The following is a 26,231-nucleotide window of genomic DNA, read 5'->3' as shown; positions in this document are numbered from 1 at the left end:
CAGGGTTGGTCGTTTATTCCTCCAGGCCGCGCTTCCAATCTGCTTTGTAAGTATTTTGTCTTCGGTCATTGTCTCTCGGTCTTAAATGGGGTCGTCCTCGTTTTCCTCCTTTCCATGGACAACGCAGGGTGGTCATAGTCAAGACTGTGGTGGGAGGTCTTACAGCTATTCCATGGGGTCACTGGAGATTTTCCACAACAATACCTTTGCTCGCAGACGTGTGTACCGGCCTGGCATTGACCGAGACAGTAGCATTTGGTGGCTGTAAGTCCACAGGATGCTAGTCAACATGTGGCTCTGAGGTTCGTCCCATGGTCTCCAACAATCCAGCCATAGGAATGCATCCATATGGATTTTGTGGACCCATTCCTGAATGTGTTTTACCTGACTGTCAATGATGTGTTTTCCATGTGTTGTACAGTGCTCCTCGGCCACTATTGAGGTTACGATTCAGGCTCTTTCAAAAATCTGTGGAAGATCTCCCAGTTACTCTCATTTCTGACAACAGACCTCAGTTCCTGCCCTGGACATTTTGGGATTTCTGTGTGCGGACAGGCATTTGCCATGTTCGTTTCACTTCTTTCCCCCCTAATCTAATGGGGAGGCCAAACATATGGTTCAGACCTATAAGACCCAGATGAAAAAGTATCTGCAAGACTTTCCTCAAGAGGGGGCGTTACTACTTTTTCTGACAGCATACCAGGTGGCTCCATTCATCCCTGTAACCCTGCCAAGTTGCGCCACAGGCACCAGTCGCTGACACTGCTCCACCACCTCCATCAGGTTCTCGTCGACCATCAAGTTCTACTATACAGCGCTTTCTACCACGTACAGCGGTCTGGGGGCATGCTGTTTATCAGCAACCATCATGCATCAGAATGGCTACTGTGTATATACTCTTTGGATGGGAGACCTAGAGAAAGCAAGTAACTGTGGCATCTTTCAGCGAAATAAAATCCATAATTGTTACGAAAGCAGATGTAATTTAAGGAAAGAAAAGGATTACCTGTTTACCAATCACTAGATAGGGATGATAAAAAAATTATTTTCGAAATAACTCTCAAATACCCATTTTAATTTCATTCTCTCTTACTCTCAAGACTTTCAGTTTATGTAAATGAAGCAAAAGGTAATTGCATCTTGATGACAGCACTTTAATTGTTGTTTGTAATCTCAAGAGGGGCTTCCCTAGGCACAGGTTCAGGTATGACAGACAGTATACTCATTGTAGATGTAAATGTCTTACTTGAGACAGCCAAGTCTTGAAGGTGCTGTGTTACTGTGACCAACTTAATTCCTTCTTGTCTTTGATTTTTTTGTGAAACCTAATGTAACCAAAAGAGTGACGTAATATACGTTGTCCCAACGTTATGTGAGCAACAAAGTGAACACAGGTGTTATATTTCCCTTAAGGTGGAAATTTTCTGGACATTTACAAGGGCTTAAAATTAATTTCTGCACAGAAACTTCTTTTAACTATGCACTTCCAATTACTACAGTACTCAAAATTAAACGTAATAGCTTACTTTCAATGCATTAGCAGCATGGACGTAGTTTTAGATTTTGTATTTACCCATATTTTTCAATAATTTAGCTTCAAAATATTGTACATAGCATCCATGAAGTCATTTTCCATGTGTTATAGCAGTTAAGTAGGCGCAATATGCACAATTTTTAGCATTTTTCGGAAATGTCAGCACCTCAGTTAGATTTCAGACACATGCTTATTTTTAAGCTTATGCACACATTAACTTTTCATTTCAAATGATAACTGGAAGACTTCCAGAACTGCACAATCAGAAATATATTCCTACAAATGTAAACTTCCAGAATATTTTCACACAGAGATAGATACATGTAATTTCAAAAACTACTCACTGCAGGAAACTAGTGCCTCCTAGATGTTTTATTGTGGAATGAATTCATCTATACCCACAAGCTTTTAAACATCTATTCCAGAAATGGACAATGAAGTGAAACTGACAAACATGAAACTGCGGGCCGAAAATCCCAGAAACCAGCCAAATGAAAAAAACTTTTTCCTGTCACTTTAATAAAAAAATAAAAGTACACAGTATGGTGGGAGGACATAATGTACAATAACAGCTGACACAATTATTATGTTTATTATGCCACGTAATAATTGCTAAAACTTTCTCATTATGAAACATACGATTAAGTGTGTAGGAACCCCAAGGAAAATTGTATACTCCATATTATCAAGTTTTTAACACAGTAAGAATACTTCAAAAAGAAAACTGATATATGTCTCTGTCTAATACGATCATGACGAGCAGTTAAAAATACTGTACACATTTTTTCAAATGTTTATTTTTCTTTTATCATAATAAGCATTTATTAACAGTTATTACTAGCTACCTTAAACTGCACAATTTGAGTAAATACAGGATGCAACAAGATGTGTTCTATAACAAACATGATTATTATTAAGCTAATGAGCTGCAATTAGAATAGCATGTGTGAGAAAATGGCAAGTGTGACAACACAAGAATCAATACCGATTTACTACTCACACAATGGGAATTCATTCCTATAAGCCTTCTAGGAATGATATACCAAGGATAAACAAGAATGGTGGAGGAAGCAAATATGAGAAAGAAACACAAATTGAAACAAAAATGGTTCAAATGGCTCTAAGCACAATGGGGCTTAACCAAACTGAAACCTAACGACAATGTCACTCCTCACACTGACATGATATGCACATTACAATTACACTACCAAAAGCTACAAATAAAATGCGACAATGTTATGAACCTCACAGCAGAGAAATGTGCTACTACTTACAGGAAGCTGCAAACGAAAATGGCTCTTTGATGTTTTTACTTAAAACACTGTTGAATGATTTGTCTACACACAATAATATAACAAATGGACACAAAATTATGACCATACTGAAAAGTACTTGGAAGAACTGAAGAAAGAAAAATGACTAAGTAAATGACAGCCACGCATGCATATCTGAATTATAAGAGACAATAAACAAGACAAATACGTCATTGTCATGCTATGGTGTTAATAATGAAAAATCCACAAACTTTCTAAAATGCAATACTTCTAAAACTAATTAAAGCCAATAAACGATCTGTCAGTTCAGCTATTATTGTATGATCTACTTGCTGTTTTCAGAAATGAGCAGCACTGTCTGTCATACCTTTTCTGAAAGTATCCTGGCAAAGTGAAGTGCGAAGATACAAAGCACTTAGTCATCAAAGCGAAAAATCTTCAATGTGCTGTAATAAAGTAGTTTGATCAGGTATGGAAACAAGTGATAGTACTGAGAAAGTCAGTAACAATGCTGATACGTATTCGTCGGCGCTCTGAAATGAGGGTTGTGGCCAAAAAAAACGAGAAAAGTGTTTAATAATCTAATACACAATCCAGTGAGACAGCACAAAACATTTGCAGGCAAACATTATACCACAAAATGCTTCAAACTAAGTAGATACACAATGATGGACCAATTAATAACACTCAGCAATTGGTTCCAATAATGGTACTGTTTCTGCCACACTGAAATTAACTGTCATACATTTTGAGTCCACGACAAACATGACACTTGTTCTATTAAGTCTATCTCTTACTGCTAAATAACACTGGAGTGTGTGTTACCTGTCAAGGAGAAGGTTTTGAGTCCAAGAGGATAAGTCATAGGAAAGTGTTTGACATGTACGTGAGAGATTGTACAGACTGTAACAGTATCTACAGGCAATGGAAATACTCTGAAGATGGCTGCAACGATCATGATAATTTTTCACATTCTGAATGGGCAGGCAGTTCTGATGACCAACAATTCCATCTCTGCGCTATGGCAGAGTATGTGAGCATACTGTATGATACACAACCTTTGTGGAAAAGTGTGAGCTTTCCGAGCCAGTGGTTCCACCCTCTGGCAGAAGGTTCAAATGGAGAGGAAGAAGGATGAAGGTGAAGAGTTCACGAACTTTACAAAATGGGAAGAGATATGGGGAAGTCCCATACAATCCTGGGAGCCGGGGAGACTTACTGGACAGTATAAGATGGAAAGACTTTTGGTACCAATACCACACAAAATTTGAAAACTTAAGAACTGAAAGGTGGAAGGTAGCATAATAAGCAAGACGGAAACTACGGAAAAAACATTGTGAACAGTCAATAACAGCACAAAGCAAAGTGCAATTTATATATATAGACAACAAGGGGGTGGGCAAGGGGGGGGGGGGCGAACACAGTTCAGATAATAAACACTAAAAACATCAATAAATATATAAAGGAGTTAGAAAAAGGAATAATTGTGAAAAGGAATGCTGAAACAAGAGAAATTAATGGAAGTTCAGGACAGGAATGTGGTGGGAACCGAGTACATATTGCAAAGCCAGTTCCCGCCAGTTATGATGGTAGCAGTACAGAGAATGCAGATGGGATGTGTGGTGAAACAGGAACAGAGTTCATGACTGTCATATTGTAGAGCATGCCCTGCAACAGGATATTGTGTTCTGTCACCATACACTCTGTGTCTGCATCCATTCATTCTTACTGGTTGTATACAGTAACAAGGGAAGGGAACCGGACTTTTCCCACCTATCCTGGTTATGAACACATTTTTTCTTGAGTGAAAGTACACTATAACCCTGGTGAAACTACTTTTTTCCAAGTTAACTGACAACATACTTTCCATAGGAGCTGTAAAACTTCTCAATCCTTTAAATGGTGAAGGTTTTATACACATGCATACAACTACCCGCACTTTAAGACATGAAATGCAGCGAAAGAGAAATCGAGTTTCTACATCTACATCTACACACCTACTCCGCAAGCCACCTGACGGTGTGTGGCGGAGGGTACCTTGAGTACCTCTATCGGTTCTCTCTTCTATTCCAGTCTCGTATTGTCCGTGGAAAGAAGGATTGTCGGTATGCTTCTGTGTGGGTTCTTATCTCTCTGATTTTATCCTCATGGTCTCTTCGCGAGATATACGTAGGAGGGAGCAATATACTGCTTGACTCCTCTGTGAAGGTATGTTCTCGAAACTTCAACAAAAGCCCGTACTGAGCTACTGAGCGTCTCTCCTGCAGAGTCTCCCACTGGAGTTCATCTATCATCTCCGTAACGCTTTCGCGATTACTAAATGATCCTGTAACGAAGCACGCTGCTCTCCGTAGGATCTTCTCTATCTCTCTGGTTTGTGGGCAACACTTAATTTTTTGTTATTCCTAATCTCATAACCACCCCCCCCCCCCCCCCCATGAAGCATGGACCTTGCCATTAGGGGGGAGGCTTGCATGCCTCAGCTATACAGATAGCTGTACCATAGGTGCAACCACAATGGTGGGGTATCTGTTGAGAGGCCAGACAAATGCATGGTTCCTGAAGAGGGGCAGCAGCCTTTTCAGTAGTTGCAGGGGCTGATCTGGCCCTGCTGTGATTATTCTGTGAACATCTGAAAGCAAGGGAAACTACAGCCTGAGGGCAGGCAGCTTTACTGTATCGATAAATGATGATGGCGTCCTCTTGGGTAAAATATTCCGGAAGTAAAATAGTCCCCCATTCGGATCTTCGGGCGGGGACTACTCAGGAGGATGTTGTTATTAGGAGAAACCAAACTGGCATTCTAAGGATTGGAGTGTGGAATGTCAGATCCCATAATTGGGCAGGCAGGTTAGAAAATTTAAAAATGGAAATGGATGTGTTAAAGTTAAATATAGTGGGAATTCGTGAAGTTCGGTGGCGGAAGGAACAAGACTTCTTGTCAGGTGAATACAGGATTATAAATACAAAATCAAATAGGGGTAATGCAGGAGTAGGTTTAATAATGAATTTAAAAAAAGGTAAGAGAGCAGGTCAGCTACCACGAACAGCACAGTCAATGCATTATTGTTGGCAAGATAGACACGACGCCCACATCTACCACATTAGTACAAGTTTATATGCCAAATAGCTCCACAGACAAAGGAGAGATTAAAGAAATGTATGATGAGATAAAAGAAATTATTAGTTCTAAGTTTCATTTTTCTCATAATTTATTTTCTTTAAGTATACTTTCTTTTGTTAGATTTCAAAAAGTGAAGGGAGATGAAAATTTAATAGTCATGGGGGACTGGAATTCGATAGTAGGAAAAGGAGAAGGAAAAGTAGTAGGTGAATATGGAATGCGCATAAAGAATGAAAGAGGAAGGCGCCTGGTAGAATTTTGCACACAAAATAACTTCATCATAGCTAACACTTGGTTTCAGTATCATGAAAGAAGGCTGTATACATGGAAGAGGGCTGGGGACACTGGAAGGTTCCAGATACATTATATAGTGGTATGACAGAAATTTAGGAATCAGGTTTTTAATTGTAAGACATTTCCAGGGGCAGATGTGGACTCTGACCACAATTTATTGGTTATGAACTGTAGACTAAGACTGAAGAAACTGCAAAAAGGTGGAAATTTAAGGAGATGGGACCTGGATAAACTGAAAGAATCAGAGGTTTTAGAAGGTTTCAGGGAGAGCATTATGGAACACAAGAACAGGGGAAAGAAATACAGTAGAAGAAGAATGTGTAGCTTTGAGAGATGAAATAGCGACGCCAGCAGAGGACCAAGTAGGTAAAAAGACGAGGGCTAGTAAAAATCTTTGGGTTTGCTGACGACATTGTAATTCTGTCGGAGGCAGAAAAGGACCTGGAAGAGCATTTGAACAGAATGGACAGTGTCTTGAAAGGAGGATATAGGATGAACATCAACAAAAGCAATCCGAGGATCGTGGAATGAAGTCAAATTAAATCAGGTGATGCTGAGGGAATTAGATTAGGAAATGAGACACTGAAAGTAGTAAATGAGTTTATGAGTTTTGCTGTTAGGGGAGCAAAATAACTGATGATGCTTGAAGTAGAGGATATAAAATGTAAACTGACAATGGCAAGGAAAGTGTTTCTGAAGAAGACAATTTGTTAACACCGAGTATAGATTTAAGTGTCAGGAAGTCTTTTCTTAAAAGTACGAGGTCTCCTATTTTTCTGTAAGTCCAGAACTCTGTTTGTGTGGCATTTGGTCACACTGTTATGAAAAGTGCTTCACACGCTGTGACACATTGTCTTGGCTTGGTAGCTTGAACGCAAAGGGCACTGCGCCGATTGAAATCCATCGCCAATTGATGGAAATGTATGGTGATTCATGCATGGATGTCAAAAATGTTCCTAAGTGGTGTAGAGAGCAGAAGAGCGTCAATTTCTAGGAGACAGTGTTGAAGGCTGAGCAAAGCATGCGTGAAGATCGGCGGATCACCCTGGATGATCTCTGCACGTTGGTTCCTGAGGTTTCCCGAAGCACTGCTCACAGAATTTTAACGGAAACATTGAACTACCAGAAGGTGTGCGCAAGATGGGTGCGACGGATGCTGACTGAAGACCACAAGCGGCAACGAGTTGATGTTTCCTGTGCATTTCTTCACTGCCTTGCAGCAGAACAGGACAACTATCTGGACTCAATTGTCACGGATGACGAAACCTGGGCATACTACTTTACATCTGAAACCAAGCAACAATCACACCAGTGGGGCATCCTTCTTCACCAAAGCTGCGGAAAATCAAACAAACACAGTCTGCCGGTAAAGTCATTCTTCATGACAACGCTTGCCCACACATCGCTTGGCAAACTGCTGCTCTTCTCCAACAGTTTCAGTGGAACATAATCACCCACCCACCCTATAGTCCTGACTTGGTGCCCAGTGACTATCACCTGTTCCCTACGTTAAAAGAACATTTGGCTAGAAAGCAATTCAGCTCCGATGACGAGGTGAAAGAAAGAAGAGGTTCATAACTTTCTGAATAGCATGGCGGCAAGCTGGTATGACACGGGCATAGAAAAACTGCGACAGCGTCTACAAAAATGCAACGACGGAAATGGTGACTATGTTGCAAAATAGCTAAATGTTCAAGCTGTAAACTGATGTAATCCATTTTAGAAAAAAACAGGTCTACGTACTTGTAAAAAAATAGGAGACCTTACTTTTGGGATTACCCTCGTATTTTTATGGAGTGTAGCCATGTACGGAAGTGAAACATGGACGATAAATAAATAAGAAGCGAATAGAAGCTTTCAAAATGTGGTGGTACAGAAGAATGCTGAAGATTAGATAGGATAAAGTAGCATAGAGAGCTGCATCAAACCAGTCTCTGGACTGATAACAAAAACGACAACAATAATCTCGTAACTGGCAACGCTGGGATAAGCGCTACATTGGATCATTGTTTCTGCTACTGGATAAGCGCCACATTGGGCCATTGTTTCTGCCAATGACTTTCCCGAGAACAATATATACGTTTGGAAAACTATTGTTGCCACTAATATTTCTTGTGTTTGTTTTATGCCACCCAAAGTGAACACTACTGTGAATAATTACCTTCACCATACACCATGAATCACATGCTTCAAAATTATGCGACTGGCTGGAGGGTTATATGGTACACTCCCCCCCTACCACTGCACACCATCCCATCTCCCACATTCTTATGTGCACACCACTATTGTGCTGGTGTGGCAGAAGAACATAATGCATGAAGTCTGGAAGCAGCCTACATCCAGCAATGGCTGTCAAAAGTAAATTATGATGATTAAAGTCTTTAATCTTCATCATTCATTCATTCAAGACCCATTATTATGGGACATTCATCTGTTTGCTCAAATTGACCAACTCTGAATGATCAATATTTCAGTTCTGATGTTCACTCTGAACTGAAACATTGTCTTTGAACAAGTTATATGAAAGCTGCACAATTATGGGAAAGATGTGCTACTTTACTCTAAGGGACAGATGCACTACTTTGTTCTAAGGGAAAGATGCATTACTTTGCTCACCTGTTAAATGATCTCAAAAAGATTTGTATAACTTACTTTGACAAAACTATTAAAATTTTTTGCTGTGTGTTACTGATTAATCCAACCGCATATTTATACTTCATCTGTTGAGCGAAACCTAAGACTACAATGTGCTACTCTACAGACACTGTAAGCAGACGATTCTTCCGACATTGAACTGGCGAGATCTTGTCAGGACAATCAGTACTATAAATTCCACAAGTCTTTTCGAACTTTGCAGGTTCTTCCCACTAATTAAATGAAGATAAAAATTTCTCGAAATTCTTTAACATTGCAACGCATTTCTGCTGATTTGCAATTTGAGAGGACGTAACTGATGAACAGTTATCATTAACATCAGAATAAAGTTATCACAGCCCATAATGTTGTTACACATATACCACTGTATCGTAAATGTACGGAGCCCGATACCTGTTGTTGTGAAGCAGGCAGAAGCTGCGGTGGCTGAGACACGGAGACAGGTGCAGGAAGACGCTGAACTGGCTGGGAGAGCTGCTCCACCGGCACAGCGTGAATGTACTGTGGTGGCGGAGGTGGAGGCGGAGGACCCCCGTGGCAAGCATTCTGATGCGCCAGGAGTTCGTCTGCCGTTGCTAGCACCATACCCCCGCAATCGGAGTGCGTGCACTTGTAGTGACACGCTCGGGTTCGGTGATCTTCCAAGGCGGAGTGATCGGGTGCACGCTCTCCACAGACATCACAGTAAAATGAGCCAGAAGACACCTGACTACTTCCGTCCCCGAGGCGTTCCAGTGAGATGTATTCTGACCCCAGACCGAGACTTTCCATACTCCCTGCTTCCGAAACGGCCACGGGAACTGCAGTTTTTTCTGCCGGTGGCTGCTCACACAAGAAGCCTCGCAGCAAGGGATCGGAGCTGTCACCTCCGGGTGGGACTCCCACCGCATCGGGAGGGGGACCACCCAGGCCCAGGATGGATCCGGCATTCTCGTCACCCTGCAGGTATGGTTGCAGCTGTGAAACGTTTTGTGCAGGTGCTATTAGTAAAATAATAAAGTAAACTGAATTGAAATAGGCATAACCACAGTCACGTATGTCACTGAGTGCCATGCACAAGAAAATAATGAAGCAAATTGCAAAGTAAAGGTGTAACCGTAAACATAAAACTAGCAAAATCTCAGTACTGATTAAAAAAATTGAATCTGGTGTTGCAATGAAGCTAATAAATGTCAAACACAAAACAAATAAACAAAAATAACAAGAGTGATATGATCACAAAACATCACTATGTGTTTTCAAAAACAGAACATAATTAAAAGTACAGTATAACCTCAGTTTCATAACATTAACACAGCTACTGATTTAAGGTGACCTCATTTTCATATAAATTTAATGAGGTCACATCCCAAAGAAAATCCGAGGCCACGGCATGTTATTTGCAGGAAACAACAAGTTTACGGATCGGTGGTAGGGAAAGGACCCAGGATCTAAAAGCATTAAGTTCTATTTCAGTCTGTCCTACGATTTGTACATCTTTTTTAATGTCTTTCACCTCTAAAGATGTTAATTAACTTGAAAAATTAAATGTTGTGTCGTGGTTTGGAACCTACATTTAACTGTAAGTTCTCCTACTGGCTACTTAAGTTAGGTCAAAGGTTGGAGTAAGGTAATGGCACACCACCTCCAAAAGGACCATGCCTAACAAAGCAGTGTGGTGCTCAAGCCAACCTTCAGGTTAATGACAGCTTTAGTTATGACAGTATTCTGTTGAATAGCTACCAGTAAATCTAATCATCCAAATGACATAATTACAACTGCAAGCAAAAGACAAGGCTGGCATAAGCACAACTGGTAAACAATCAGGACTGCAGCCTGAAGCTTCACAAACTACTAAAATCAAGAAGGTTGGGCGAAAACTGGTTTCAGAACATCTGAACCGCCAGAAATTCAAACAAGCTGGGACTAATCCTGGATTCTGTACAGATAGTCATTTAGCTTTAGCCACCCACAGAAAACTTTGATATTGACGTATTGTGTCCAAACATTTGGAACACTGCTTGCCCAATCAATACTTGCTACATCCCCGGCTATAGCAATGAAGTCAAAAACCAGATCAAATACTTGTGTTTACTAGGAGTGTGCCAAAGGGGAAGTGTGTCAAAATGAAACTGACTACAGGTATCCTGGTTGTGACTTTTTTACAGCTGCATATCATACTGTAGAAAGTTATGTATGTCACTAGCCCATTGCATGCAAGTTTTCCATAATGCTCTGTTTAATTCCAGAAGTGATAAAAAAAGATTAAAATCACAGTACAAACAGGTCTGGTCTATAAGGATGGCAGTCGAGTGGAGTCAAACCCATTTAACATAAAATTTTCCAGATGCAGATCAGCATCACATGCTAAAATAACTGTCACTACATACACTGCATATTGTATGTACCAGCAGTCCATCGATAGGGTTGCATTTGTTTCTTTAGCGGCAAGCAGTCACAGTTGCCTCAAAAAGGCAGTGCGTATAGAATGTTGGAAGCAGGACTGCTCATTGGAGTATGGAGTGGAACATGAAGCTAGAAAACAATTTGGGGATTCATGCATGTGTGTGCTGGGCTATAGTACAGATGACAATTTAGTGCACAAATTAAGCCAAACTGTATGTGTTATAAACTTATATTCATACACATTTGCTGAACAAAAGCTGTAATTATGCTTACAAACAGACTGCCAGTCAATTGAAGTGAAAGTAAATAATCTGTTCAGCCCTGACAAAGAACTGTTTTTGAATAGATCTGAATTTTTCCAAAATTTTGTTATCTTTATAGGTATGGCAACAATTTATTCCCTCTGTGTCTAACTACACTGTGTTGAAACATTTCTGTGTATCTACAACAGTGCCATGGAAGATGTGAGAGACTGTGCTGGAGCTTCTGGTGACAGCACAGTCCATTGTCTTAAAGCATAAACTTGCAACCAACAACCATTATTCCAGATGGGCCATGTACAACTGTATGAATAAAACTGGATGTTTTGGAAAATGTAACTGTGGCTCTGTAAAGCCAGTTTTATTCATCCAGTGACAGTGATTTGTAAAAGACACTGCTCTACAGGCAAAAAATTTTACGTTAACTGACTGACATACATGATAACAGGTGCTGGTATGATTCAAGGATTTTTCCCCTTCACTGGTGAACATTGCTGAGTGTAGTTCCTTAAACTGAAGGCCTTCATTCCGGTTCTTCAGTGAATAATGAAATGGACACAGTGCCCATAACTTATTCTGGCAAAACAAACAAATTTTACAAAAAGTTAAAAATTGTCTGCCTTCACTGAGACTGAATGGAGTTAATGTGCTTATCAGCAATGCTTGTCCACAGGCAGTGGATTTTCAATGTTTTCAGGCTTTCAAGAACTTGTTATGCTAGGCAAACACACAATGCCATGAATTTAAGTATTCAGTCTCCTCAAATTTTCAGCAACTTCATGTTTACACAAATGAGAAATTTGATAGTGAGTTATGCAGTGAAGTGAGCAAACATTTGAATCAAAAAGTTCCCAGCAATTTCAACAAACTTAGGCTTTGTTTGCCTCCATGTATGCAGCATAATAACCTGCTAAATGTACGAGTGAGTGAGCAATATGAGTGTTTTGATCCACAAAGACAAACTATCCACTATTCTCACTACTGACAACCTCACTCATGGGGACCAGAAAATGTAGCATCTACACTCCTGGAAATGGAAAAAAGAACACATTGACACCGGTGTGTCAGACCCACCATACTTGCTCCGGACACTGCGAGAGGGCTGTACAAGCAATGATCACACGCACGGCACAGCGGACACACCAGGAACCGCAGTGTTGGCCGTCGAATGGCGCTAGCTGCGCAGCATTTGTGCACCGCCACCGTCAGTGTCAGCCAGTTTGCCGTGGCATACGGAGCTCCATCGCAGTCTTTAACACTGGTAGCATGCCGCGACAGCGTGGACGTGAACCGTATGTGCAGTTGACGGACTTTGAGCGAGGGCGTATAGTGGGCATGTGGGAGGCCGGGTGGACGTACCGCCGAATTGCTCAACACGTGGGGCGTGAGGTCTCCACAGTACATTGATGTTGTCACCAGTGGTCGGCGGAAGGTGCACGTGCCCGTCGACCTGGGACCGGACCACAGCGACGCACGGATGCACACCAAGACCGTAGGATCCTACGCAGTGTCGTAGGGGACCGCACCGCCACTTCCCAGCAAATTAGGGACACTGTTGCTCCTGGGGTATCGGCGAGGACCAATCGCAACCGTCTCCATGAAGCTGGGCTACGGTCCCGCACACCGTTAGGCCGTCTTCCGCTCACGCCCCAACATCGTGCAGCCCACCTCCAGTGGTGTCGCGACAGGCTTGAATGGAGGGACGAATGGAGACGTGTCATCTTCAGCGATGAGAGTCGCTTCTGCCTTGGTGCCAATGATGGTCGTATGCATGTTTGGCGCCGTGCAGGTGAGCGCCACAATCAGGACTGCATACGACCGAGGCACACAGGGCCAACACCCGGCATCATGGTGTGGGGAGCGATCTCCTACACTGGCCGTACACCACTGGTGATCGTCGAGGGGACACTGAATAGTGCACGGTACATCCAAACCGTCATCGAACCCATCATTCTACCATTCCTAGACCGGCAAGGGAACTTGCTGTTCCAACAGGACAATGCACGTCCGCATGTATCCCGTGCCACCCAACGTGCTCTAGAAGGTGTAAGTCAACTACCCTGGCCAGTAAGATCTCCGGATCTGTCCCCCATTGAGCATGTTTGGGACTGGATGAAGCGTCGTTTCACGCGGTCTGCACGTCCCGCACGAACGCTGGTCCAACTGAGGCGCCAGGTGGAAATGGCATGGCAAGCCGTTCCACAGTATGACATCCAGCATCTCTACGATCGTCTCCATGGGAGAATAGCAGCCTGCATTGCTGCGAAAGGTGGATATACACTGTACTAGTGCCGACATTGTGCATGCTCTGTTGCCTGTGTCTATGTGCCTGTGGTTCTGTCAGTGTGATCATGTGATGTATCTGACCCCAGGAATGTGTCAATAAAGTTTGCCCTTCCTGGGACAATGAATTCACAGTGTTCTTATTTCAATTTCCAGGAGTGTATTTTTGGCAAAAATCACTTTTTTTTTGCTAATTTCACACCTATTATTTAATTCACATTTTTTGTCTGTAAATGATTAGACACATACATTTAACAGATTATTATGCTGCATACATGGAGGCAAACAAAGCTTAAGTTTGTTGAAATTGGTGGGAACTTTTTGATTCAAATGTTTGCTTTTGAAAAAAAAACTATCACTTTTTTCTTCTCCGAAACGGCCTTAGGTTTCTTCAACTGGTTGCTCTGAAGCTTTCAAAAATGACTGTTCTGTTGAAAAGCAACATTTTCCCACCAGTTAGCTGAATGCATCTCTGATTTAGGGTGTTTCTAGACATAATTTGTCTTTTCTTGCCCAATGTGATGATTTCAAAATCTGCAGACTATTAATTTCAACCTTTCATGCTCATTCAGCATAGAAGTAGAACTGAACATACGGTAACTCTATTTTAACAGTAGGAGAAGAATTTCAGTGTAGTCAAAAATGTTACAGATTTTGCTTTCCAATCACTATAGCAGCAGGTGGCCCTGAGTGTGAACAAAGTAGAATTCTGACCGCCAGATGTGAGAGGAGTGGTGAGTGGAAACAAGCGCCACCTCAGGGGACGGCAGCCTACAGCAGAACTGAGATGATGTAACACTGATTACCAATCTCTTACAGTGTTGTAAGGGTCATAATCTAAATCCATGATGGCCCAGGATTAGTAGCTTCACGTATTTCAAAATAAGAAAAGAGAACAATGAGCAATGCACGACACTAAGCAACCGGGAACAGGTACAGGCCAGACCTCTAGCAGTATTTGACAAAACCACAGTTAAAAACCTCAGTCACCCAATCTTTCATGTTAAAAGTGTCCACATTATACCAGCTTTTAAGCTTTATTTACCCAAACATACACGTTTCTTTGTTATAAAATTCTACATCCCACACCTGATTATTATGTACTACGCGGCATCTTAAATAGACCATTCAAGCACTCACAATTGGCATGGCATCAGATCATTGAGCATATTGGTATGTCGCCACGTTCATATACTTTTTATTTTGCACAGAGGTTTTTATGCGCATTACTTTTTCAAACTGGGCTTTGCCAGATGGTTTACAACACCAGTAACAGATAATTGTTCACATTTTCCATATTTATATGCAGAAAATAAGACTATTTCAAACTATCTATAATAAAACAGTTCATCTAGATACAATGCACAATGAAGTAGTGTTTATTAAGTAATTTCATGTTTTCGTATTTTGAGGCAGAATTCACATCTATTTCACATTTACCACAAAATGCAAATTTTTCCAGTCCCTACTAATTTGTGCCCCATAGAAGTCACCACTCATTCTCTTCAATGTGTTCAATGCACTTTCATTTTTATTTGATAAATGCTCCTGCTGTGCATTAACAATAACTTGCACAAATATACTGTTCACAAAAATGCTGCACAAATTTTGATACAAACATATAGTAGACTAGGAACAGCAGCTGCACACACCGAAAACATGACTGAGTTAAGAGAGAGAGTCAACAGCCCAAAGACGCGTTTGAAGACCACAACGGTTTACTATGTAAATTTTGTCACAAAATGAAGACTATAACAAAATCAAGACAATTTTTGAACCCTGAGCAAAAGCCCAGTGACATATCATGTTGATGATCTTGAAAGGGACCTCAAACATGCTTTGAAGACAAATAACATCATAAGCATGAAAATCTTACTGCAAGTAAACAGAGTACTTTATGACAATCTCCTGTCATAAACTCATGCCTGGCTATCGATTTTTATACTTATGAAAACTGGACCTACCTCAAAGAGACACATAATGTTAAATGAAAAATACACAGTCCCTCATTCCTAGTTACAAAGACAGTGGCAGTATTGTCAATATTTGTTTACAGATTGTAAAAACCAACCTCTCCTACCTTACATAAAGAAAATCGAATGGACTCACAGTTAATAACTGTCAAATGCCTGTGGTTTAAATGAAATAAAGATGAACTTTTCTTACATCCCCAAAGTTAAGTAGTATGTTTATTGTCATTAGAAAGTGACTGTTTCAGTTCTGTGACACAACTCGCGTCCACTCTGTGTTTCACAAAATTAGTAATGTATAATGGAGAGTTATCTACTTCATAATCTTTTATAAAAGGGTTCTGCTCCAAATTTGTCCCAGAATGTTTTAAAACAAATAAACAAAAAGCATTGTCAATAATGTAAATGCACTGACAGGATGCATACACAGACAAGGAAAACAAATTTACAGATAAAAAAAACATTTTTACCTCATGAAAATACGATTTTGCACTTTATGTGACAATATACTTTCCCCTGGATCTTTAAACTTATGAATCTTTTAATTGGTAATAGTTTTCTACACCGGTGTAGAGCTTCCTGACACTTTAGGAACAAAAGCCAGCAAATAAAACAATACATTTTGGGAAGATCTTTGATGCACAGCAACATGTACACTGCATATTTTCATATTACAAAAGTATAAATACAAGTTCCACCAAACACAGCTTGTCAGTTTTCGAAGCACTGAAATTAAGATAGCCATGCGCTTTTGTCAGCCAATCATAGCTAACGTCACATGATCTCACCAGCCAACAGCTGGTACTCGCGGCATAAGACGTGATGTAGTCAGACACAGCAACATCATTGTGTTAAGTAGTGTAATCACACAACAGGGAAAGTTAATGGTTTAAATTAATTTATGTACAGTATAGCTACAAGAGAAACTAAGTTTTCACATACAGTATCGGTCTTTCTTGCATGTGTTAGCCTTTAAGATAAATCAAACACAAATATGCCAGAACAATTATAAATAATGACATAAATGTATGGTCTTCTGGCACTGAAATTTTTCTATGTGGCTGGTCCTCAAAGTGCTAAATTTTGCACGAGGGTCAAAAACACTGTCATTTAAGAAATTCATCGCATGTTCCTACACGTAATATAATTATTCTACATGGGTGGTCCTCAAAGGCTTAAATTTTGCATGATAGTCAAATACACTGTGATTCACGAAATTTATCGCACATTCCTACACATAACATAATTAATCTTGTTCAAAAGGAAATTTACTTACGAAGTAATGCTTCTCACACCACCATTCGCAGTATTTCCCCCACAACCAATTTACATAGTTGTAATGTCACACTCACTGAAAGCAGTTTCTTTTATGAAGTATTGCACAGTCTTCGTCCTAAAGCCTTTGACATAGTTGCTGTCAGCAGACGCTGGTGTGCACACAGTGTTTTGTTGTTGTAAATGGCGCATTTTCTTTGCACCTTAAATTTTGTTTGCTGTAGTATTATTCTGCAGTAAGCGCTTAAAGTAAAATTCTTGTAGGAGTGTCAGCTCTTATCAGTCGAAATTACAATTCAAAGAACTCCTCAGGAGCTTCCCACATTTGCCGGCTGCCCCAGGCATGTACACCCACTCTGATATTCTGTTCATTTGTTCATTGAATTTTCATCTAGAAGACCAGTGATGAGTATTTGTTATGACAAAGTATGACACTCTTACAAAACAAAAACCACCATGACAGGTGTAAGAGTACTGCCTCAATGTTCAAAAAACATGATAAAACTCAGGTGACGGGGGGGAGGGGGGGAGGAGAGGAGAAGGATAAAAGAGTGGGGAGTGGGCAAAATGAATGAATATTCAATAAAAGAAAAAGACCAGTATATCTTTCAACAGTTAGGTTCATTCTTTTGGGTAAGATGGAGACACGGTATTAAAAATGGGAAAAGGAGCAGAATGCTCGTAGCCCAAGTTACGGGAAACCACTGCAGCTAAAGGGAAAAATTAAGGACATAAGTGCCTGTGGGATGTTCCAGTAAGAGGACACAGCTCTAGAAATAGATGATACAGAATCAGTGGCTGTAGAAATATTGACACTTCTCAACTATATTGTAACTGACCTGCCTGCTCGCTACTTTTCTAAAACTTCTTTACCTTCCTCAGAGGAATTAAATTTAGATCTGGAACAATGTAATATTCAAAAATTTGAAAGCTTCCTACATTTGATGAATACATCAACTTATTCCTTCCCTTTAGTGTTGTACATAATATTATTTCCGGAGGTAATGTTAGTTTGATCACCATATCTCTCTGTACTACATGTTTAAATTGGAGGCAATAATTCCTCTGGCCTGATAACTAGTTTGTTCACCAGTTTAAAGGGATAAATAGCTCTGCATGCAAACCAAACTACTGTCACAAAACCTGTGTTTTACTGCAGCATGATAAACCCCATAAAAAAAGAAAAAATGAAACCAGTAGCATCCAATTAGAAGATCAGAGTAAGTTTCTGGAGCTAGTTATTTCACCTAAATATCTTTGAGTAATAACATGAAGCCCTACGAAATGAGATCAACACTTTAAATCAACAGAGGAAAGACACTCCGACTTGCTAGAAGGGTTCTGGGCTGTCTCATATCTGCAAAAACCAGATAAAAAGACAGCTGGTCATAAAGTACAGGTGCACCATTTTGCCTCCTTATCAACTAAGCATGGCACAGAGACTCACAGAACTTATGAAAATCTTTGGGAGAAAGGTAATAATGTTCTTCAAGAGACCTTTCATGTAGATGTGAAGAACCAGTATTCGAGTGCAGTAATTCTAGTGCTCCAATACCACACCTCACTAAAAGACCAACAACAAATAAGATAACAGGTATTTGTCCTTGTACTGAATTATATACCCCTGAAGTACCTTCTGCCATACAATGTACAGTGGTTTGTAGGTATTCGTGTAATATAACATTAACAGTTGAAATGTAATGCATTACAATCATACTTCATAGTCCCAATCTAGCAAGTTTTTGCTACATTTCTACAAAACAATATGAAATTTTTAGCTTCTGCAAACAAAATCTCTTGCCAACTAAGAGTTTTCAAACCTCCCACATACCGAGATTTCAAGAAATGGAAGTATTGAGTAATTTGCTATTTCCACATACTAAAACAGGCAATCCATAGGTCAAAGGGATGAACTTCAGCAGGATATTGCAGATTACAGTCAACACATTGGGCCACAGTTGAGAATGAAGCTCCATTGCACAAGAAGGCAAAGTGGGACAAAACCAAATCCTTACAGGCTACCCCACAGTATATTGTAGTACCAGAAGTGCCAAAATGACAGTAAATTAATTCAGCTAGTTTAAAGATTTCAAGGTTGGCAAGACATAATAAACAATGTAAAGTGAAAAAGAGAGGATTTTTTTTCTGACCAACAGCCATGTGGTCACACATGTATAGGAGTACAGTTTATCAGCTTTACTTTAGTAAGAAATGGCTCAAAAACTACAACTGTCAGCCAATAAATATGTAGAAATAAACTAAAAATCCATATTCAAGCAGAAACAAAAGTTTAAAAAAGAGATTGGAAGAAACTTTTGATTAAAAGTACATGCTGACACACAATAACAAAGAGAAAAACACAACTACATGTAATATTTCGTAATTTACCTGCATCATTCCCTGCTGGCCGTGCTCCGGAAGCATAAGTGGATCCCTCTCTTCCTGTGGCTGTGAATTAGAAGAGAGGCTTTCCATACCAGTGGAGGACACATCTGCCCAAGAAAAATTAGAATTGGTATGGTGACTGTCTTCATTAACAAGGCTTGGTGGGCCTTCTCTACAGTTCGAATTTTCTTCGGAAACAGTGTCACGATGGCTGTCACCACTATTTGTTGCGTCACCATCACAATGTTGTGAAAGGTGCTGCTCTCCATCTGGTAAGTTTGGTGAGGTACTAGGAAAATCTGGAGAACATGACTGTGAATGGTCAACCAGTGCCCCATTATTTACTTGTACCATATTAGGAGAAAATGATCCTTCTGGTGGTACAAAATCGTCTCTTTCGGCCTCGTTGGACTCTTCGGTAGTGTTCCGTGTGGATGTGTCCTGTGCTGTCCCTCCCTCCTCAGGACTCGCAGTTTCACTGCGAGGCTGTTGTGGATCTTCTTGTGCCTGTTCAGCTCCTGAGCCTTGCTCAGGAGCAGGCACGTCTTCCCCTGGCCCCTCCACACCTGTGGGTGTTCAAATATTACAAGCTAAATAAAGGAAAATAATATTGTGCATGAGCAGTATTCTGTTCATACTACAGCAGTAATAATATAAACGGTAATTACATTAATAATTATATTCATATGGCAATGTGAGCAGAGGATAAACTTTTAACAATGCATTTGTTGGTAGCAGAAAACAAAATTATTGAACCAGTAAACAAAGAATTACATGTACCACTTTTTCATCACAGACAACAGAAGAACTTTCAAGAAAGATAATGGCATACATTATCTAAAACCACACTATATTACCAAGCAAGGTGGCACAGTGGTTAGCACACTGGATTCACAATCTGAAGAACAACGGTTCAAACCCACGCCCTGCCATCCTGATTTAATTTTCCGTGATCTCCCTAAATTGCTTCAGGCAAATACCAGAGTGGTTCCTTCGAAAGGGCATGGCCAATTTCCTTCCCTAATCCAACGGGACTGATGACCTCGCTGTCTGCCCCCTCCCCCAAGGCAATCATACTATATTTCAAAAAGCTACTTCGTCAAATTGCATGAAACTTTCCCAAACCTTAATTCACAATTATGTTCTGAGAATCAACAACAAACAGATTTCACGATATACCAGTACCAATATTTACCTGACACTGAATGTTTCTCCACTTCCTGGCTTGAAGGCTCCTGCTCCGTCTTTATGCGCTCAAGTGGACCACCGTTTAATGCAAAGCATTCACCTGGACCTAAGAGAACTGTCCTTGGAGTGACAACTTCAAATGAACGCTCCTTGTTCCCAGATTCAGCAGAAAGCTTTAAAGTAAGTTTAAGTGGCGAGTTCTTGCTTTTGATCTTTGGAACAATGTAGGAGCTGACGCTCTTTACGGCAGCTGGTTTACGTGGCGTGGTGACTGCTTTCCTCGAAACACTCCTTCTAAAATCTGAGCGACCCAGACGCTCTACCACTATAGATGGTGTACTGACATGTCTTAAAAGATGCTGCTCAAACTGGTAACGAGACTTGAAGTCCGTATAATTACATGCACGGCAGTAGAAACGACCAACACACTGTTCTTCTGCAGTATCTTCTCCCTCACTTACTCCACTGTCAGTGAACTGGTCTGAAGCAGCAACATCTGCAAAAAATTATTTTGTTGTTGTTAATCATCAACGAAAATGAGATACTGAACATGTGTAATAACAATTAAATAAATATTACACTTTATGTTATTTTAAGGGTAAAGACAAAGAATGTGTGTGTCTGTGTGTGTGTGTTTTCTACTTTGGAAGAAAGATTTATTCAAAAGCCTAATATTTTAGCAGTCTTTTTTCACTTTGCCTGCCTGCGACTCAGTGCCTCCTCTATGTGATCAGTAGCAGTCTATCCTTTTCATATTCTTGTTATTCCATCCAGGACTTTTCATTGTGTGGAAGTTTTATTACAAGCAGAAATAATGGCTCTCTTTTCAAAAGCAAACATAAATCTCTGCAAGAGTTTTGCCTATGGAGATAACTCATTATCTGCACCTGCCAATGAGAGGCAAGTAAATTAAAGTTTGTGAGTGGTTTTTCACTGAACTGAATCTCCTCTCCTGAAGACTCCTAAAAGCATTAATTGTCAGTCCTGTAGCTTCAGATGAAGTCTAATACCCTCCCTGTCTCATCAATCATTTTCTCACATATTATGGTGTACTACGTAATGACACCTACATTTACAACTGGCAGCTTCCACTCTTAAAGGCCTTGCAGAATCACTGAGCTCTGATCAATGACAACAATTCATCAAACGAGAAAAATCCCATTTCAACTTTTTGGTGTATGGTCGAGTTTGATGATTTGAAGTTACCAACAATTAACAAGTGCATATTATGCATCGACACACATTCGCATCTTGGCTTTGGTTACCACTAAGCATAAATCACAAATTCACTTTGTGAAAGTAGGGCATTCTGTGTAACACACTAAATGATTACTCCCGCAGATTGGCATTAAGATTTCATATAGTTCAGATTATCCACAAGGTCTTCCAAGACCACTAAAGATGGCTCCTTTTTTTGATTTTACATTTGTTAGTTATATTTGGACCCATGTGAGCCAAAGCTACTTGTTCTTGGAATGAGTCAGTGTGTAGTTTACAGAATGCTCATTTGAAAATTTATAAGACAAAGAGACTGAAGAATTAATGAGGCACAAAAAAACAACTGTGAAATACTACACAAATAAGTAACACATTACAGAGGAAACAATCCAACTGCTATGAGGTATACAATACCAGTGTGCCACAAAGAGATCTATCAACTTAAAGACTTTGGATCTTATAACACATGTTTTCAGTTCTACTGGAAGCTTACTGAAAATTAAATCTTCTGGGCAGCGTACACATTTCTCTACAATTATGACGCGCGCGCGCGCACACACACACACACACACACACACACACACACACACACACACACACACACACACAAATACCGCCACATAACATTTTATGTAGGCCTAATGTCAAGCTCAACAGTAGTGAATTCTTGTGTGGCACTTCCCTGCCTGATGATTTTTGATTGTCTTTAACTCTTTTAAAACTGTTTCATTTACAGTCACAATCTCCAACCATTCTGTCATAACTCTGCTTTTGATTTAACTTTCAGGTTCTCCAGAAGACTGTTAAATTAGCATAACTCTCTTGACATTGCTGTGCAGCAGCACCACCTATGATTAGCAAAGCATTTGCATTAGTTACCTAATACCTAATTCAACTAAAACCATAACTATGAAACACTACAGAACACCTCTGTTTTAAGAAATAATAATTATGGCACACCGTTACCAAATGCTAGCTTCAAAAACATATCAGATAAAACTACAGGTTGTAATGTACCAACAAATGAACCCTGCACATAATGTATCTGGGAACGATACCGATTTTTCACTAGTGCACTGTGTACCAGACCTGCTACAGTCTTTACACCATAACCACCAAGCATTTCTCGCATTTTTTCCTGTTTAAAATTGTACTGAGAACATCAATTATGGCAAATGGTGTACAAGCAATCCTAAATAAGGTCATGAACAAATTTAGCTATAGTCATGTTGAATGCACCAGCTTGTAATCATCACTGTAAGTCTAGCAAATCCAATGAAACCTGTGGATGACTCAAATACAAAAAGAAATGACTCTTCCAAAAAAACTTGTAATTTCATCCCACACAGGTTCAGCATTTTAAGTATTTGAAAAGGAGCACTACATGATATTCTCATTTTACTATTTAACACACGCCCAAAAGTTTTAGACCTTTTACATTATTTGTTAACAGTTTCGTCTTACCGCCTATACTACATAAACATATTTTTGAAATTATCAAGCCAAATGCATTTCACCTCAACACTTCAGCACTAACAACCAACACAAAACATCAACAATTATTTTCAATGGTGACAGTGCTACTCTCAGCTTAAAAACACTCGCATAAAATGAAAGAACAGCATCCTTCAAACATATTAATGGTAGAACGAAAAGCCAGTCAAGTACCAAATGTTTACTTTTTATTCATTCGATGACAGTTTTGGGCCGAAACTCACATTCAAATCATCATAAGAAAATTAAAAATGGCATTTCCAAAGATGTCAAAAAATATGCAATGAACATTTACAGTGCATACAGATAAAATGCTGGAAATTCAAATTAATGGTGTTGCTCAGAAATGGAGCAAGGGTACATCCACGTGTGATACCGTACACTACCACTGATGGTGACTAACTAGACCTACAACAACTGATGCCAGTAAATATTTCCAACACAACAGACAAGAGAACTACATTTCTAGTGACTGATGAAACAGTAGCAAAAGCACGACCAGCAAATAAATACTACACCACTTCTAATCACAAATACGAAAATAAATAAATAAATGAGGGAAAAGGGGAAGGAACGAGGGTGGCCACTGTCATGCTCAGACAGAAGAAAATTATTACAGCTTACAACAATCATTTATGTGGTTGCAATTAATACAATTATAGTCGCTTCTTCTAACAATTACAGATGCCATGTGAAATGAAGGATAGTTGTCAATCATGTAACTCGCAAAGGAAAAATGAAAACTGAATTCGAGAAACCAAGATTCAGGTTAAAACATGCGAGTACACCAATCGAAGGACTATGATAAGTTCACAACGATTTTTTTACCATGCAAAAAGGGGGGGGGGGGGATACTGCTGACATGCAATACTACTACACCGGTGAACATACTGTTTTAATTAACTGCACCCAGATGTAACTATACTATTCGATTTATATGTCTGTTGTCACATATACTCCAATGTTTAGATTGTCGCCTATCTATAGAAGTGGACGTTTTTGTTTCAAGAGGTTGTTTTCCCCTGAAGAGTGACTTTCTCAACGTTAACGCTGTAAATGTCACATACGAAAATGTTCACTGATCTTCCCAATGAAACCATGCATTGCGTACATGTTAATCCTTGAAAAAGCAGCTAAGAATTTATTTTTAAATAATGATTTGAATACAATACCCTTACACAATGTAAACATAAATGATCAATCCAACAAAGCTACGGTCATGCACTGTTGACGCGAGCCAGTCAGTCTTCTACTGAACATTTTTCCTTCTGTTCCCCCACAAATTAATTATTGATAATGCCGAATACCGTACTGCAATTTTCGTGATTTTCATCGAATGTTTAATTCTGTTTATAGCTATGAACGAATCTCCGTTGGACTGTTCGGGAAAATTCGAATTAATAAACAAAACAAGCTTTTAACCAGAAATAAACTACGATGATACCTCGTTAATCACTATTGCACTCGACCTTCTACAGCGTACACTACTCACCAGTTTTTGATGCTGCAGGTATGTTCATGGCAAGCCTCCTACAACAGTAAAAAATATATTAGAGAGATGATTGCATACTCACCAACTCGATATAAAGTATAATAAAGCACACTAAACATTTCAAAAGAAGGCTAATTAAACAATCACCCGTTGCCATCTTGACTGTATAAACATGATCTTCATTATTCCTAATTCGAAGCACTGCCTACATTTCTCTTGTGCCGGCATTTGAAGCAGCACTGTTACACACGTATACAACTACCACGTTCACTTCGGCACTGCGGCCGTCAACACTCATCTGGATCAGTTACCAATTGTTTACGTCAACAAATTCCTTATACAAGCCCAAACATCGTTCCTCAACTTACGCATGTCAATCATAAAGATGTAACAAACATGGTGGTTACATTCTTCCAATGGCGTTAATCTATGGAATAGCTATCTATTCTAAACATCGGAAGTTGCGAATGGTATATCTTCCGACAGTCGAACAACTTCATGAACAAACTACGAACGCTTTAACATGACAAAAAATAATAAAAAATGCGGGAAATATGAATATATGGAAAACTTACCACGTGACACCAAAACCATTTCCACATCGAAGCGCAAGAAATAAATTTGTAGTAATATGTACTAAAACGTTCACACCGTAGTTAAAGAACTGACAACACTGTAAGTCTTACGTCACCGCTTCAGGATTAGTGTTTGTTAACGAGTGCTTAAGTAAGTACCTTGACTGATGAGTCACCGCCCACTACCACTTTCCACATACACTGAACTTATCCGCTCCTGTTCCTGAGTGTGTACTCCCATGAACCGTGGTGTACTGTGAAATGCGGCTGCAGCATGGGCTGCGGAGAGGGGGAAGTGAAAATGGTCTCTGCCTGTAAGGCCGAGATTGGCGTCACAGGCGCACCAAACACAGCCGTAGGAGCGGTAGCCAGAACCCGACTGAAGCCGAACGCCGCCATGTGCCGAGCGAACCCGAACCAAGCAGGATTTGTTGAAGACTTGGCAACAGCAGCAGCAGAGCGCCAGTTCTCTACTCCCCCCACCAGATGCACTCGTGGGTATACAGACCAAGGGAAACAGCTGTTAGCCATGAATAATTTCCAGACGACAAAAACGGAAGAGCGTTTACATAACACACATGTTGTTTTTCCTATAAGCTGCAACGAAGAGAACATCGGAAGACAGAAAAAGTGAGCTGAGGAACGAACTTCGTATCCCATTGCCAAATGGCAAATAATACAGCTGATTAAGCACAGCAGCACACGCATGTGTTCCATTTATAAGGACGAGTTGGTGTTCTGATTAAGACTACTATAACGGCAAGGACTGCCCTCAAATTACATTTCAGTCATTCTAATTTTTCTATATTTTTTCTAAAGCTGCGC

General features: G+C 40.0%; 1 protein-coding gene across 5 annotated transcripts in view; it reads right to left on the bottom strand.

Annotated features, from left to right (window-relative positions):
• The window catches only part of LOC126091939 (histone acetyltransferase KAT6A-like), a 54,392-nt gene extending 28,622 nt beyond the window's left edge, over window positions 1-25,770 (bottom strand). For 2 of the 5 annotated variants that reach the window (XM_049907260.1, XM_049907265.1), the window contains exons 1-5: window positions 25,407-25,770; window positions 24,832-24,869; window positions 20,635-21,123; window positions 19,443-20,005; window positions 9,275-9,838 (exon numbers count right to left, since the gene is read on the bottom strand). In XM_049907260.1, the coding sequence (XP_049763217.1) occupies window positions 9,275-9,838; window positions 19,443-20,005; window positions 20,635-21,123; window positions 24,832-24,859 (1,644 nt within the window). In that variant the 5' untranslated portion in view covers window positions 24,860-24,869; window positions 25,407-25,770. Of the gene's footprint in view, window positions 1-9,274; window positions 9,839-19,442; window positions 20,006-20,634; window positions 21,124-24,831; window positions 24,870-24,978; window positions 25,250-25,406 lie in introns of those variants that run through there. The other 3 variants (XM_049907263.1, XM_049907262.1, XM_049907261.1) reach the window with 3 other exon arrangements.
• Between the last annotated feature and the right edge of the window lie 461 nt (window positions 25,771-26,231).

This window comes from Schistocerca cancellata, chromosome 7 (genome assembly GCF_023864275.1).
Source record: "Schistocerca cancellata isolate TAMUIC-IGC-003103 chromosome 7, iqSchCanc2.1, whole genome shotgun sequence".
NCBI lineage: Eukaryota > Metazoa > Arthropoda > Insecta > Orthoptera > Acrididae > Schistocerca > Schistocerca cancellata.
Note: the sequence above shows the minus strand (reverse complement) of the source record. Positions and strands in the feature narration are given on the sequence as shown.